This window comes from Lolium rigidum, chromosome 3, assembly GCF_022539505.1.
Source record: "Lolium rigidum isolate FL_2022 chromosome 3, APGP_CSIRO_Lrig_0.1, whole genome shotgun sequence".
In the NCBI taxonomy this organism is placed as follows: Eukaryota; Viridiplantae; Streptophyta; class Magnoliopsida; order Poales; family Poaceae; genus Lolium; species Lolium rigidum.
The window spans coordinates 268,631,382-268,647,721 of record NC_061510.1 but is presented as its reverse complement, the minus strand read 5'-3'; the positions used below and the strand labels follow the sequence as shown (position 1 = coordinate 268,647,721).

General features: G+C 50.5%; 2 protein-coding genes across 2 annotated transcripts; one reads left to right on the top strand and one right to left on the bottom strand.

Moving 5' to 3' along the window:
• The first annotated feature begins 6,719 nt into the window (after window positions 1-6,719).
• Window positions 6,720-8,117, top strand: LOC124699458 (auxin-responsive protein IAA12-like). Its single transcript, XM_047231755.1, has 3 exons — window positions 6,720-7,093; window positions 7,183-7,560; window positions 7,651-8,117. The coding sequence occupies exons 1-3, from the start codon at window positions 6,864-6,866 to the stop codon at window positions 7,721-7,723; spliced, it is 681 nt and encodes a 226-aa protein (XP_047087711.1). The 5' UTR covers window positions 6,720-6,863; the 3' UTR covers window positions 7,724-8,117.
• A 1,328-nt stretch (window positions 8,118-9,445) lies between these two features.
• Window positions 9,446-15,886, bottom strand: LOC124696498 (protein OSB2, chloroplastic-like). The gene is made up of 5 exons (XM_047229222.1): window positions 15,525-15,886; window positions 13,241-13,379; window positions 13,057-13,138; window positions 12,114-12,271; window positions 9,446-10,027 (listed from the first exon to the last, which is right to left on the bottom strand). The coding sequence occupies exons 1-5, from the start codon at window positions 15,884-15,886 to the stop codon at window positions 9,830-9,832; spliced, it is 939 nt and encodes a 312-aa protein (XP_047085178.1). The 3' UTR covers window positions 9,446-9,829.
• Window positions 15,887-16,340: the final 454 nt, after the last annotated feature.

Genomic DNA, 16,340 nt, shown 5'->3' with positions numbered 1-16,340 from the left:
GGGCACCATGGGGAGCAAAGCCAAAAAAAGCAATGGGGTTCCACAACATCGGTGTGCTGCTATTGTTGCCGCTTTCTTCGATCGCGATGGCAGCATAGCCCATTCTCCAAGGGGATGGGGACCTCCAGTTGTCTCTCGCGGCAGCTGAGTCTGGTTCCTGGGGCGGCGGTCCCGGTTGATGGCGGCGGGTGAGGCTCGGGCTCCTTCAACAGTGCAGCGTGATGGTCCAAGGCCAAGGCTATGCTGCTCGGGCGCCTGGTGGCTTCTGCTCCGATGGATGCTCGATGCAACAATGACAACGAGCAGGCGCGGGCTTTCCCCGATGGCTAGCCAGGCTTGCGTGGTGGGGTGGCAATCCACCCTCCACGCTATATATGGTGGTGGCGCTCTTCGGTAGCGCCATAGCATTGAGATCCTATGGCGGTATAGCTATGGGTGGTCGCTGCATCTGGGCGGTCATATCTGGCTTTCGTGTGTGGGTTATGCGGCGTTGGCACGGTTTCTACGGCACAGGTGTGCGGTGTAAGCACCAATCAACCACTCTATCTCTCTTCTTCACGAACCCTAGCGCCGATCGCATTGCTATCGATGGGTAGACGAACTGAGAAGGAAGACAAAGGTAGTTTTGGCGCAGCGTACAACTTGCTGCTTTTCTGTTTCTGCTTCTTATTCATGACGAGCTACAACGAGCTGCCGATAATTGCGCCACGTCCAGGACTGGATCGTGCCATCCCACGATCGAACATGGCGCTCACAGCGATCCTACAAACCAGGTCAAAACGCACAGACGCGTCGACCGGGAGCTGGGCTAAAACCCCAACAGAAACTTAACTGAAAGTGTTTAAACGAAACTAACACCTAGCTGACTGAACCTGACAACTAACCAACAGCTAGAATTATTCAACATACTCCCCCTAAGGCTAGCTGTCGATACTTACTTGACGTCCATGACGCCAATGCGGGCGCGTAGGTCCTGAAACTTTGCACGCCCAAGTGATTTGGTGAGAACATCCGCGAGTTGATCTTCAGTCTTGATGTGCTCAATGTTGATCTTTCCTTGCTCAATGCTCTCGCGGATGAAGTGAAATCGCACCTCAATGTGCTTGCTCCTGTCGTGGAAGACATGGTTCTTGCTCAGCTGTATCGCGGATTTATTGTCCACAAACAGTGGCATGAACGCCATTGTTCTTCTCCAGCAGCTCGGATAGCAATCTGTCGAGCCACACTCCCTGGCACGCCGTCGTGGTCGCGGCGATGTACTCAGCTTCGCAGGAAGAGAGAGCCACCACCTTCTGCTTCCCCGATTGCCAAGTGACAGGGCATCCGCCGAGCGTGAACAGGACGCCTGTCGTGCTCTTCCTGTCGTCGACGTCTCCGGCCAGGTCGGAGTCGCTGAAGCCCTTCAGCTGCAGGTCACCGGAGCTCGAGTAGAAACACCTGTAGCTTCGTGTACCCGCAATGTAGCGCAGCAGGTGCTTGACCGCTGCATAGTGCTCAGTCGTGGGAGCCTCCATGTACCGGCTGACATACCCGACGGCGAACGCTATGTCCGGCATGGTGTTGACGAGGTACCTCAATCCACCCACCATGCTCCGATAGTGCGATGCGTCCGTGGGTTCTTGAGTGCTTGTCTTGCTCAGCTTCAAGCGCGGTTCCATGGGCACAGCTGCAGAATTGCAGTCTGACATGCTCGCCCTGTCGAGGAGCTTTTCAGCATATGCGTCTTGGCTGATGGTGATGTCGTCGTCATGTTGCTTCACTTCGATCCCCAGGTAGAAGCTGAGCAAACCGAGGTTGCTCATCTTGAAGCGCTCGGTTGTCTCCTCTTTGAAGCGCTGCACCTCGCCTGCGTCTGCTCCCGTCACGATCAGGTCATCGACGTAGACTCCTAGAAGCAGGCGTGTGTCCCCCGTGCCCCGTGCGTACACGGAGTGATCAGAGGGACAGCTGATGAAGCCGAGGGAGAGCAATGTGGTGTCAAGCTTCGTGTTCCATGCTCGAGGAGCTTGACGCAGGCCATACAACGCTTTGTGTAGGCGCAGAACCTTGTGCTCTTCTCCTTCCCGAACAAAACCAGTTGGCTGGCTGACGTAGACCTCCTCGGCGAGCTCCCCATTAGGAAAGCCGATTTGACATCGAGGTGGTGCAGCTTCCACTTGAGCTGGGCGGCAATGGCGATGAGCAGGCACACCGAGTCCAGCGAGCTACAGGTGCGAAGACCTCATCGAAGTCCACCCCTTCGCGCTGCACGTACCCCTTTGCCACGAGTCACGCCTTGTGCTTGATCACTGCACCGCTGGCATCCTTCTTGACCTTGAAGATCCACTTGAGCCCTATTGGTCGATGCCCTGCAGGTAACTCAGTTAGAGTCCATGTCTTGTTGTCCTCGATCGCCGTCATCTTCTCGAGCATGGCGCGGCGCTAGGACTCGTGCGGTTCTGCGTCAGAGAACGACGCCGGTTCGTCCGCGATCAGCAGCTGCTCACCGCGGCCTAGGGGTGCCGCAGCCGTGTTGATCAAGTCGGAGACGAGGCGGAAGCGGTGAGGCAGGTCCGCATCGTCACCGGCGTCCAGCGTGTCCTCGTATGCCGATGGTGGTGAGACGAAGCCCACAGGGCTCGCGCCGCTCTCCGCAGCGGACCCAGTTGAGGGAGGGCTCGACGTAGTGTTCCCGACAGGTGTGAGCTGCTGGTGCTCGATGCCGTGCTTGCTCGGTGGAGAGGGTGCAGGTGTAGGTGAAGGAGCGACAGGTTCAGCCGCTGCTCCCCCGTACGATGTGTACTCGACGGTGAACTTTCCAGGTGGCAGCTCGTCGCCGTCACCAGTCCACGACCATGGTCTGCCCTCGTCGAACACCACGTCACGAGACACCACCATGCGCTTGGCAGCTGGATCATAGCAACGATATGCCTTGCCGCCGGGCTCGTAGCCCAGGAAGACCACCGGTACACTCCGATCGTCCAGCTTCTTCATGTGTGGGCGAGTGATCTTGGCGTGAGCCCTGCAACCAAAAAGCGCAGAAAGTGCACATCTGGCTTTCTTCCATACCAGCTTCGAACGAAGTCTTTCCCTCCACGCTGCGACTGTATGAGCGGTTCAGCACAAACACTGCATCAGTGACGGCCTCACCCCAGAACCTGCCAGGCACTCCCATGCCCTTGAGCATGCTCCTCGCCATGCCGACGACAGTTTGATTCTGCCGCTCGACAACTCCATTCTGTTGAGGAGAGTACGGAGCTGTCAAGTGACGGTCGGTGCCGCACTCCACGCAGAACGCCGCGAAGTCCTTCGAGGTGAACTCGCCGCCCCGGTCTGTCCGAAGTGTGCGAAGCCTCCGCCCTGATTCCATCTCCACGCCAGCAGTGTACTGACGGAGGACATCTGCAGCCTCGTCCTTCGTCTTCAAGAGGAAGATCCACATGTAACGACTTAGATCGTCGACCAGCAGAAGAAAGTAGTTCTTCCCTCCCGGAGTTGCAAGCGTGATGGGCCCGCAGATGTCGCTGTGCACCAGTTCGAGCTGGTCAGTAGCTCTGAACTCTGCCGTCTGTGGGAACGGCGATCGCTTCTGCTTGCCGATGAGACAGGCGTCGCAGATCTGCTCCGGATGGCTAATGCGAGGGAGGCCGCGCACCATGCCCTGGCTTGCGAGGCGCTCCAAGCCCTGGAAGTGGAGATGTCCGAAACGCGACTGCCACAACCATGCCATGTCATCGGCGTGAGCCAAGAGATAGACAGGCTTAGCGATCTTCAGCGTGGCGGGGTAGAGACGGTTCCGTGCGCGTGGCACTCGGACGATCAGCTTCTGTGCACGATCTCGCACAATCATGTACCCGCCCTCGATGTGAGCGGGGCACCCGATCTCATCGAGCTAGCCAACGCTGATCACGTTGCTGCGTAGCCTCGGGATCCAGTAGACGTTGGTGAGCGCCCGATGCCGCCCTCCAGCCACGGCGAAGAGGATGGTGCCCCTGCCCTGGATGTCGACCAAGGAGCCGTCGCCGAACTTGACCTTGCCGGTGACCTTGGTGTCGAGTTCGGCGAACACCGTGGCATCGCCTGTCATGTGGTTGGACGCTCCGGTGTCCAGGAACCACACGGAGTCTGTGTCGTCGACGGCGCGACGGAACTCCACCAGCGCGCGCTCCTCGTTGAGGAAGATGCGCAGTCCAACGGTGGCAGCTGCGTCGAATTCCTCGTCAGGAACGCGCACGGCCATCAGCATGGCTGGATCAGGGTCCTCCTCCCCTTGAACGAGGTGGGCTTGCGCCTGTTCGTCGCGCTTCTTCTTGCGACATTCTCGGGCCCAATGGCCCTTCTTGCCGCAGTAGCGGCACTTGTCATCTTTGGATGCGCCGCTGCCGCCGTGTGCGGCGTCCTTCGAGCCGCTTGGACGATCTCGTTGCTGCTTCCCACCGGAGCCCGAGCCTCCGGAGCCATCCGAGTTGCGACCCTTTTGACGGGATCGCCACTCGTCCTCGGTCAGCAGCAGTTTGCCGACGCTGTCCGTGGCATCGTCGAGGTCGTACCCTTCTTCTGCTGTGAGCAGGCGCCCGCAAAGGTCCTAAATGGTGAGCTGCTTCAAATCAACGGTCTGCTCAATAGCCATAACCATAGGACGATACTTACGCGGCACGATGCGGAGGAATTTGAGGACAGCCTTGTACTCGTCCACCGGATCACCGAGGAGCTCGAGGTCGCTGAGCAGGTTCGTCAGCCGGATCGCGAAGTCCTCGATCGATTCCCCTGGATGGAAGGCGAGGTACTCGTACTCCCGATGGCGCGTCTGCGCCTTGGCCTCGCTGATGCATTCGCACCCGAGGCGCATGGTTTTGAGCGTCTCCCACGCTCCTTGTGCGGTGTTCTTCGCCGCGAGGGTGCGTACCAGCTCCGGCGGGATGGTCCGCAGGAGCGCCGCTAGCGACGCACGATCGTCTTGCTCGTCATCGACGCCGAACTCGATCGCGTCCCATAGGTGTGCGGCCTACAGCTGGATCCGCATCACCGTCGCCCACTCCGCATAATTGGAGCGGGTCAGCGTGGGGTACTGGGCGGTGCCGCCGCCCTCCCTCACCACGCGCTTGCGCACGATCAGCTCTGTGCCGTCGCGGCGCACCAGGCTCCTCCCACGGCACGGTGTTGGAGAGGCAGACGTGCGACGTCGTGGCGGTGGCGCCTTGGCCCCGCTCGACGTGTCGCCCTTGTTCTTGTCCTCCTCCGACGCGGCCGGTGGTGGCTTCGACATGGCTCTGATACCAACTGTAAGCACCAATCAACCACTCTATCTCTCCTCTTCACGAACCCTAGCGCCGATCGCGTTGCTATCGATGGGTAGACGAACTGAGAATGAAGACAAAGGTAGTTTTGGCGCAGCGTACAACTTGCCGCTTTTCTGTTTCTGCTTCTTATTCATGACGAGCTACAACGAGCTGCCGATAATTGCGCCACGTCCAGGACTGGATCGTGCCATCCCACGATCGAACATGGCGCTCACAGCGATCCTACAAACTAGGTCAAAACGCACAAGCTCTCCCGTTGGAGGCACCGATGTGGAGTCTTCCTCGACTTCTTCCACCTCGGAGCAAACTTTTAGGGTGAAAGCCTAGACCCTTCGGGCCGGGCAACGGGAGTCGCTCTCGTATTGCTTTTTTTTTTCCTTTGGGGCATCGTCTTGAAAATCTTGCTTCTTTCGGTGAACCGTGGTGCGGTGGACGCATGTGGCATCGCAGTTAGTTGATGGCTAATCGGTGGTGCGGGTGTTCCGTGTGGCGGCCTGTTTGGCAATGATGATGTTGAAGAGTGATGGTTTGTCGCGTCAAGACCTTGTTAGTCGGCCTCTTCCCGATGTGTTCGAGCTTCCTCGGCCTAGGTCTTGCGCCTTTCCTTCCGGAGATCATCGGCGGAATTGGAGTTGTCCATCCCTGCACGATGGGTCATCCCGGCCTAGGCCAATGTGGGTTTCACGGTGCTGCTTTCGAAAGTTCTTCGAGGATATCGGAGTCGATGTTGCGTGGGGATCATGATTCTGGGTGGCAACCTCTACGAAGACCTTCGACTCGGCTATGCGTGTAGCTTGTGTGGGTAGTCAGGATGGTTGTGTGGGCTAGGTTTTTTTTTTGAGATGTGTGGGCCAGGGTTGTTAAGGTATTATGCTGATTTCCCGCTAATTAACCGATGATACTCTCGTCGTCTTAGTTAATGAAAATGAAAGTTTTTTTTCCTTGTGTTTTAAAAAAACCGTTGCCATAGACCCATAGTGCGATGGATGGACGATCGACAACCCGGTAGACATGCCATGTGCCCCACGCAATAGAGTATGTGCCCGAGACCCGGAAAACCGCGTGCCCATCCACCCCGTCCGAATTAATCAATCCAGCTCTCAATACACACAAGTGTGCATCGTACAGCCAGCCCAGGCCGATCGGCACCACCAGCCGGCGACGAACGCACATGGGCTGCCGCTTGATCGGACGGCGGCGGCGCGTCGTGGCCCGTGGACCGAGCGATCCCGGACGGTCGCTCGCGCGCCGCGCGGCCGGGCCCGCGCTGTCGCCGGCCGACCCGGCACGCTGCGCCCCAGCCACCCTCACACCCCAGCCTAGCCCCACCCGCCGTGTGCTGCGCTCGATGCAGCGACGTGTCCCCCTCCCTCCCTGCCTCCCTCCTTCCCCGCCCATGCCATGACCTTCCCCGTTCTTGCCCCGCCTATAAAACATGCAAGCTAACCCTGGCCAAGCCAACACAACACACAAATCGTCTCGTCTATCAGAGCGGAGCTCATCAGATTTGACATCACATCGACGTACTCGAGTCTAGCTAAGACAAGGGAGCAGACAGCACCTACGATCGCACTTCAACCGGAAATGGAAGCTGCCGTGGGCTACGTGAGCGGCGACGCCGACAGCCTCCTCATGGCCACCGAGCTCAGGCTGGGCCTGCCGGGCACCGACGACCAGAAGCCCAAGACCACGTTCTCGCCGCCGGCCACGCCTAGGGGCAAGAAGCGCACCGCCGACGCCTTCGAGGACAGCGCCGCCGCCGAGGAGGCCCACAAGGAGGCCGACGACGTCGAGGCCGCACCACCGGTAGCCAAGTGAGTACCACCCACCAGCCTTGCGTCCGGCACGCATCTTCTTCTTCGAAACACATAGTCAGGGTTCTTACATGCTTGTACTCTTGCAGGGCACAAGTCGTAGGGTGGCCACCAGTGCGATCCTACCGCAAGAGCTGCTTCCAAGCAGCAGCGGCGACCAAGAGCAAGGCCAACAAGAAAGCCGAGGACGCCACCAGCAGCAACAAAACCACACCATCCGCAGCAGCTCCAGCGGCAACTAGCGCCAACGGCGGCTCCTTCGTGAAAGTGAGCATGGACGGGGCGCCCTACCTCAGGAAGATCGACATGAGGATGTACAAGGGCTACCGGGAGCTCAGGGAGGCCCTGGAGGCCATGTTCGTCTGCTTCTCGGGCGCGGACACAGCCGCTTCCAACCCGTCCGAGTACGCCATCACCTACGAGGACAAGGACGGCGACCTCATGCTCGTCGGAGACGTGCCCTTCGAGTAAGTTCTCTACTTAACTTCACCAGTTCTTCATCTTCAATATTACGTGCAAACCAGTGACTCATCATCTTTGCTCCTGTGTGTTTGCAGTATGTTCAGCGGCACCTGCAAGAAGTTGAGGATCATCAAGAGATCCGAGGCCACGGGGCTGGGATCCAAATGATCAAGGATCCCTGAGAAGCGCAAGATGAAGCCACGAGCTCTTTCTTTTTTTATATACTTTTTGTTCTTCGATCTGGGTTCGATCACCAAGCCCAAAAAGGAGATGAGCTTGGTGCATCAGAGTGCACACATGGATGTGTGCCTTTGTTTGGGTCCTTGAATTTACTAGGCCTTTTTAGAAGAAGCACAAAGGAGATTTGTGTTCAACTCTCCATGTGTTTGTACAAACCAAACTGTTATATTGATTGTTGATTACTTATTATCATCATGCATGTTGGCTTGCTTGAGGGAGGGATCGAGATTCGAGAAGCGTGGCTTCTCTCCTCTTTCCCCCTTTGTCTGTGCTTTTGTATCCGATTGTCAAGTTACTTTATCATCAACAACTATATTACTCATGTTGGTTGTTTGTTTGTGAGGGTATCACATGTTTCTTCAGTCTTTAGTTTGAGTCCAAGGTTGATGCTTCTTTTAAGTGGAAAGTGGTATCTGCAAAGATCGAGCGTTGCAACAACGTTTCAATCTGTTTAATTTCAGAATACAACCAAATTGGATGGAGCTTCCACCTATATATTTAGTTAAGAAATAGCACAAACACGCTGAAATTACTTAATTAAAATGGATACTTGCGGTTTCTCTCGTTTCATCAAAGCATTTTAAGGGCATCTTTGATTCAAAGGAAGTTCAAACATATTCCAAATAGTAGTAGAATTTTTCATCGAATAGTTAACATGCTACATAAAACCAACACATCTAGGATTGGTTCCGATTCCTATATGGGGTTCAGTCCTGTAAGATTCAAGAGGACGTCACATTGCATCAGTAGCGGAGCTTGGCAGAAAAAGTTGGGCGGGCCAACAGGCTTAAGGACACTAAAATAGGCTGTTATTGGGCTAAATTTACTAATATGTGGACAGAAGATCTCTAAAGTTGGGCGGGCCATGGCACAGTTTTGTTTCAACTAAGTTCCGCCCCTGCATTGCATTCATGCCTTCCAAGTTCTTGTGAGCCAAGGGGGCTCTCTCTTGAATCATACTCCAAACAGTACAAAGAAATGACAACTTGTTCCACCCGAATCTTTAGCCCATGTTACACAACAAATTGACTTGAATCGAAAGCATATGCTAAGATATAACTTAACCCATGTGCTTCCAAGATTAAAATTCGATCACGTCCTAATGGCTAGTTACTGGATCCAATGTCAACTCTTTGCTAGCCAGAGTCAGACGGGAGAAAGAGATCTACCAAGACTGGTCAAGCGAGAACACACAGAGCCCCATTCAAACTGGCCTGCAATCCTGCATCTTGTTGTCAACACATGCTCCGGTCGATCCTTGAGCGGACAGCGTGCATGTGGTGCACATGAGCGCTGGATCCAAGCATCATCCACTGTCATCAATTAAATCGACTGAGGTCTTTATCCACATCTCAAAAGGAAATTACATAAACAGTTTGCAATAATCTTCAAAAAAAAAAAAAACAAATCAAAGTCTAATGTACCACCGCACCTTCTGGGATGGTGCCGCGGGTTGGTTGCTGGAGAAGAGATGGTGCCTGGAGAAACGATAGGTACATGTTCTCTTCATTAAAAGGAAACAGCCTAGACACAGGGTTTTCGGTGCAAATCATCATGTCTGGTCAGCGTCCAACTAGAGGAGCATCAAAGTATCAACGTATATCTTGAAGGTTTGATGTGCACCCCTCACCACTCCTAAATCCTAATACATGTTGCGAGATCAGGATACAGATTTGACAATGCAGATATCTCGGACATATCAACTGCAAACGTTTTTTTAGCAAGATAGTGACAACATATCATGGCATGGCTGTGTCATCCGAGCAACGGCGACTATCAGACGGGAGTTAACCGGTGTACCATTTCTCAAATAGTAGAGGTTCTCGTACATAGTCATACTCACATATTGTCATTACTACAGATATAGAACAGATAGCCATGCACCTCGCTAGTAAAGCTTCCAGGGCCTACCTATGTACAAAAAAATTGAGACACCAGAAGTTTAGCGATAACACAGCCGTTCTACGTGAAAGATAGTGGAGCTAGATAATTGGGGAATCAGAACTTCAGAAGCTTCATCCCTCCTAGTGGAACTTAGTTGTTGGCGTCAGATTTCATGAAGTCATCAGCATACATAAAAGAGACTGGTTTTCTCTCCTTGTCTTGGAGAGAACCCATTCTCGAGTCCAGAATTGCCAACTGGGAGATAACCCAATTGGGGTTGCTCCTCCCATCGACCCACAGCGCTTCGCCAGTGCTCTTATGCTTAAAGTCTGGATACTTCGGGTTCTTCTGTTGACACGTAAAAGGCAAATTAGACATCGTTGTATGGATTAGGAGGAATTATTGTCGTAAATCATATGAACTTAAGATAATCGAAGCAATCTCTAGCACACATTTCTTCAAAGAAAGCGTATGATAGCCAAATCATAGATGCAAACAATATAAAAACATGAATACAAAATGCAACCAACTTCTTCTATGATAAAGTTTGTGGGACAGGCAAGGAGGATAGCACGGAATTTCACAACCTAACATGATGGTTCCTTTTGCAAGTTATTATGAGGCAAAAGGAAAGTAGCTCCTATTGGAGATTCTAGCTATAAACTGAAACAAACTAAAACTAATCACTATCACATCACTACAATATCTCAAAGCATGGAATTCCTTGATTTGATTTGGGCATCAACTTTACAAGTTCAGAAAATTTGTGAAATTGTCCTCAATTCATTGTACCTCCAATAAATTGGAACCGCAAAATCTACAAATGTCTGGCTAGAGCAGAAAAGAAATTCCTTGATAACTGCTTGCAAACAAAACTCCACATGAAATTTCTCCTATTTATTAGTCATAATGGAATTTTGGTTTAAACCTTAAAATTCCAAGGGAAGACACTCTTAGTATATAGAGTTATAGACAAGTGAATGAAAACGTAAAAAACAAAAACAGAACAACAGCAGCAGCACATCAGCCAATCTCTGCCACATCATCATTGTCTCATAAGTCAACTATCATGATCTCTCTCCTCTGACAGTCAAATAGCTCGTGCCATCCTAGCACATACTGCCAGATCTCACACTATCCCTTTCTTGTGTTGATGATAAGTAAACAATGATACTGGTGATACCAGAGACAGAAAGCAATGGTGCCGTAAGTTTCACTCTCCCATTGGTCCCTCCACCCTGGATTTAAGGGTCCTATTCCCCAGCAAATAAGATTGCTGCTGAACACAAAATTAGATCAAACAACCTAGATCAGATTTTTAATCTGGTCACCATGCACCCTGTAACTCTGGTGTACTATAACATATCATGGTGGTAAATCACATTTAGCTTAGATTTGTTACTGGTAGCTTAGATTTGTTACTGGTCTTTTACAAATTTGAGATGAGCAATATTGCTTTTTTTGCGGGATCCGTGTGAGCATGTAACACTAACATAAGTGATAGATGTTGTGGTGTATAAGCGGATTGTACTAGCCCTTTCTATCAGTTCGGACTTTTGGTTGCGTTGGCTAGTGCATGAAGCTTGACAATAGATAAGTCATGACCCGCTAAAATTCAATTGCAAAACTGAAGCAGCAATGCTGCCACAGTACTTACGTGACTAAGCTGGCACATTATATAAATCAAGAAGCTAGAGGTAAGGTATGAAAAATGCTGCATTGTGCAGCAAGGCGGACTTAGGAGTTTTGGAAACCACGTGCTATGTTTCTGTCTGAAGGGTGATACACAATCCCTAATTCTTCACGAAAATAGTAAATAAGATTAAAAATAGTAAATAATTCTTCACGGCGCGCATTCATCCGGCGGCTCGTGCAGCCCGCCACTTCTGCCGCTCCCCGACAGCAGCGACGACGAGGACGACGCGCCGGCGCTTCACCTCAGCAGCGAGGACTACGCGGAGGAGGCGGCGGTGATCGAGCTCGCCGCCCTCATCGTCGTCTAGCCGTCCTCCACCGCGCGAGGCCCCGGTGACTATCCCAGGGCCAAATTTTGGTCAAAGTAGGCGAGCGGCAGAGGATTAGTACTTAATTTATGCTTTATATGTAAATTAAGTTTGTATGTAGCTCGATCGGAGCATCGAACACTTCACATTTCGCAAGTTAATCGCCTAAAATTTCCCGCGACGTTTGATTTCATTTTTTCAGTTCGTCAATTCGGTTTCTATTCTGCGCCTCACCTAAGATCAACGAAACCCTAAAATTCGGGAGACTAAACTCGCCGTTTTCAGTTTCCGCGAGTTCAGGCACTGCTAGAGATGCTCTAAAAGGTGTAGATGGTTTGCTTTAAACAGCAGACATTGACGCAACAAACATAATAAATGATAATCCATCGGATATTCTAAATGCCACGCCGAGAATAAAACAGGACACAAACCTTATCTTTCCTGTTATCCCACCAGTCAAGCGGATTTGCGAAGAACGCTTGCCACAGTGCTTCAGTTGAACGAGAGGAAGAACTCATGTAATCCCCTTTTCTATTCTCAGTTGACCCAGAGGTAAAACCATTGTCAACATAATTTCCATGCTTTCCACCTTTCATTCACAACAAAGAGTCAATCTTTCCTATTTTTAAAACATATTATTACACATATAAACAGCTACCCAGCACCTAGTTCTAAGTATCACTGGCATAGAATTTCCATACAAGTTAAGACGAGGCAACACAGATAGAGTAGAAATGTAAGTTACTAAGTTCTACACAAAATGCATAAGTAAACCCTCTAATCCTCTATAAAATATGATGAAACTCAGGGTGCAAATATGTGAACAATCAATTGCATTGGAGAGAGTACTCAACGGCTGAACAGAGTCAGAGGATTGCACAATCCTGTGCTATTTCTTCTTATCTTGAGAATAATTCTGTGCTATTTCTTTCCCTTGGTATTCATGTGTATTGCAAATTTTGTAAATATAAGCCATGATAAATTTGAGCTAACGTCTAACAGCCTTTTTCTGCAATATTTGAAAAGTAAGGTTCCATCTTCCAAAATATGCCCAAGATAACACTTTAAGCTTTGGGAAAATGTTCTCTAAGCATGAAGTGAAATACATATGTTGAATAGAAGGTCTTCTCGCAAGTGACTTTGAAGACTACAGCACCACAACGATTATAAATGTTGAAATTTGACGGTTTGAAGGTCAAGTGGGCGGTACAAACTGTAAGTAGTTACTCTAATACTGCCTGTTAAAAGTAAATATTGCCGACTTTCAAATAAGTAACCACATGAAAATATAAATAGGTGAGAGGAACTCAGGAACAGTAGTTTTACGATACAGACTGTAGATATCAGCATACCCAGCATGACTTAGATCCGTACCTTGGGTATCCTGGCTTGACTCTGGTTCATATAATCGCACAGGTTGGAAGGACTCGATGAACTTAAACTCCTGAACAACAACCTGCAAAATACATTATACTGATCATAAACACGAGAAAGAAGGATAATACTACAGCATGGATATAAAGTAATGGTAACCCAAATAATATTATCAGAGATGTACCTTGTAGTAAACCTGGCGCTTCTCAGGCCCCTCCTCAACAGTATCGGATACAAGCCGTCCAGAAACAAATATTTTGTCTCCTTGTTTCACATGTTCAGAGGCTGTAACAGCCAGGTCGTCCCAAAATGCTAGAGTTACCCTGCAACAACCGCCACATTAAAAAATTAATGATTATGAAGATGAACAGAAGATATGCAGACAACTTAACAAATGTACAGCTCCAGCTTATGCATAGTGAATGTTATATACTATATAGTTTTGGTTTTCGGTTACCATACTGATGAGTCAAAGGGGACAAGATCATGTCATCATAGAAAACTGAGTTTCGACCTTAAAAATCTGTTAAATCATGCTTTAGCTGCATAATGCTCTCGGTTTCATGCTTCATCTGTTAAAATATTTGTTAATTCTCAACCTTGTCAAATGGTATATAGATATAGTCCTCATAGCTAGCTAATAAACTTAGGTAAATGATTCTGTCCGACCCACCGATTGACATGTCCTGTCAGCCGCAACACGGGACGTTGACCGCTAACCCATCCAACGGCCCACCATTGATTCAGTGCAGCAATCTTATCTACTAGGGGCCACTTGCCTCCACTTCTTTCTCGTTCCACTCATTTTGATGTTTCTTCTCTCTCATGCTGCCGTGCATGCTCTGAAGCAGCACAAGAAGAGGTGCCCGGAGAGTCGGAGCAACTGGCTGCCAGAAAGCTCAAAAATTCTTTGTGTTTAGAGAAGATAAGCTGCTAGTGAGCTTGGAGAGGAATTTGTGCCGGCTTCCGACAAGCCTGGGGAGACACCTAGGTGGATTGTTCCAGACAAGCTCAACGAGACATCGAGCAAGGGGCATTGCCGTGGACGACCACCAGCGGACTCAGGGGCAACTGGAACAGGCAGCCGGCCTTGAGTGGAGCTGTCTCAACGGAGCAGGCCGGAGTTGCCATGCGAAGGGAGCAGGCAAGGCCCGTGAGGTGGGTTGCTGGGTGTTTTCATTTTTGTATTGTTCTCTACAGGATTTCCAGATGCTGCAACTGTTGTCTGGCTGTGCTTCGTGCATTGAAGACTTTCCGTTCACACGTATTGCATATCTGTTGCAAAGGAAATTTCATGCTGCATAAATAGACATTATTCTGTCTACATCTTCATATTTAGCTCATAATTTTACAATGGTTTCATACTTTGTCAACTTAATTAGTTGCATAAACTCCTCGTTCTTGTGAATGCAGAAGAAAATGCTGCATTCGTCACATGGATTTGCTGGCTCAGTTTACCTGTCTCTTTAGTCTTCTTTTTTTGCGGGGTTTGTTTCTTTAGTCTTTGTTGCAACCGCTCAGCAAATTTGTTGTGAGTTAATCCGAATTGTTTAGAATATTTTTTTTTGTCGTAACCTACAGAAAGCTGTCTCTGATTTCTAGCATCTGTGATTCGTAAGGAACTCCTTCCTACAGTCCACCCATGGACTTTGACAGAGCACTAATCATAAAAGAAGGAAGGAGAGGAAGGAGGGTGCGCCATGGAATCAGGGAGGAAGGAGGAGGGTGCCCCATAGAATCGAGAAGGCAAGAGGACAGCACGCCACAGAATCGAGGAAAAGCAAGGGCACAGCTAGTGCCATGATGTGTTTTATTGTACGGCTGGGGCAGCGGGCGGTCTGATGCCCCAATTGCCCGACCGACGCCTAGCGTCGGCCATAAACTTGAGGAAGAACCCACTTACACATTTCCTGTTCCAACTAGTCCCTTTGCAGACTGAGGCATCGCTCTATTGCAAGGAACCACACATAGTGAATGATGATTCAAATAGTAATATGCACTCCCTCCGTCCCATAATATAAGATGTTAGTACAATATTACATATTAGGGAGTAATTGTTAAGAGCATTGGCCATTTCGCGGTAATATCTCCATACTCACAATTTCACATGAGCAGCACACTGACAATCAGCTGCACCGCTCATGAACAGAACTTCCCTTGTGATTTTATGGCCTAATAATGGTGCACCAAAAATGGTAAATGAGTAGGACCATGGGGATCTTAAGTTTGTGGCGAAAGATAAGTGACCGGCTAGAAACATGTGTAGTGTATGGCTAACCCAACAATGAAAGTTTCTCCCCTTTGCATACTGTCGAACATTTGGCGGCACCCTCCGACGATGCAGATTTCCGCTAATCCACACGGCCAAACACGTCACCCGTATATCCACTCAAAGTAACGAACCACGACATTGACCGCAGAAACGTAATTCCGAGCTAGCGTATCTCAGGCAGTGCTGAAAACTTTACCATGTGGTCTCGGTGGCCGACTTCCAGACGGCAATGCGGCCCCGGGCGACGGAGGCGCCGCTGGGGAGCTGCCGCAGCTCGACGTCGGTGCCGACCGTCCCAATAAGCCGCACCGAGTTGCAGAGCTCCTTGCTCCACGGAATCTCGTCCGGCCGCGGCGTCGTCGGAGCCGCCTGCTGCTGCGCGGCCGCGTCGCCGTAGCCGGCTGAGCAGCGCAGGCGGCCGCTTCGGGAGAGGAGCGGCGGCACGCGGAGAAGGGAGGAGCTGAGGAGGCGGCGGCGGCGGTGGCGGCTGGGGCTTGGGTTCAAGGTAGGGTTTAGGGTTTTCAGCGGGGAGGCGACGGCGAGGAGAGGGAGAGCCATGGCGATAATTTCGGGTTTCTGCTTTCCTTTCCACTCTCGAGAGTGGCCTCGTGAGTTTATTGTCGGGGAAAAGGTGGTGCTTTTTCTATCTCTGCCGCTTGGGGCCCAAAACCTGCGGCTATAGTCACTGACAATGTGGACCCACCTGCTAGTGTCTCGACTGTCATTAGCTTACCCATATATTGGCACAATTCTTCACTGCACTATTGCAAATTGAAAATTGACATGCACAATTTTTTACCGGAAAGAGTCTAGAGTAATCCCCTACGATTGATGTACACAATTAACCAGAAACTCAATTCGGCTCCCGGGTGCGTATGATCCTCTACCATAAAAACATATTTTCAAGTACTAAAAAATTTTGACAAAAAAATTTACATGTACATCTCCATAATATATGTGTATTCGTCAAGTTTCACGAAAAAATGATATTTTTTGTAGTCTAAGCGAAAAA